Here is a 258-nt window from a genome sequence, read left to right as displayed (position 1 = left end):
CAGGCCCCCGGCCGGGCCGGGGCAGCGTCCCCGGGGGGAGGAAGAGGAGGAGGAGGAAGGGGGGCGGCCGCCATGTTGGGCCGGGCCGCGGAGGAGGAGGAGGAGGAAGGGCGGGGTCGGTGGGTGTCTCTCGCTCGCTTTCTCGCTTGCTCTTTCTCGCTTGCTTTCTCTCCCGGCCTCATGCGTTTCCCCCCCCTCGCGGCGCTCGCCCGCTCTCCCTCGCTCTCGCTCTGTCTTTTTTGGGTGCCATGCTGAGGG

The 258-nt window shown here is 70.9% G+C and overlaps 1 protein-coding gene across 1 annotated transcript in view; it reads left to right on the top strand.

Moving 5' to 3' along the window:
* The first annotated feature begins 57 nt into the window (after nucleotides 1–57).
* ZC3H4 (zinc finger CCCH-type containing 4) overlaps nucleotides 58–258 on the top strand; it is a 52,087-nt gene continuing 51,886 nt past the window's right edge. The window contains 1 exon segment of the mRNA XM_006142117.3: nucleotides 58–119. Within this exon segment, the coding sequence (XP_006142179.2) occupies nucleotides 73–119 (47 nt within the window). The 5' untranslated portion in view covers nucleotides 58–72.

This window comes from Tupaia chinensis, unplaced genomic scaffold, assembly GCF_000334495.1.
Source record: "Tupaia chinensis unplaced genomic scaffold, TupChi_1.0 Scaffold000067_1, whole genome shotgun sequence".
Taxonomy (NCBI): Eukaryota; Metazoa; Chordata; class Mammalia; order Scandentia; family Tupaiidae; genus Tupaia; species Tupaia belangeri.
Note: the sequence above shows the minus strand (reverse complement) of the source record. Positions and strands in the feature narration are given on the sequence as shown.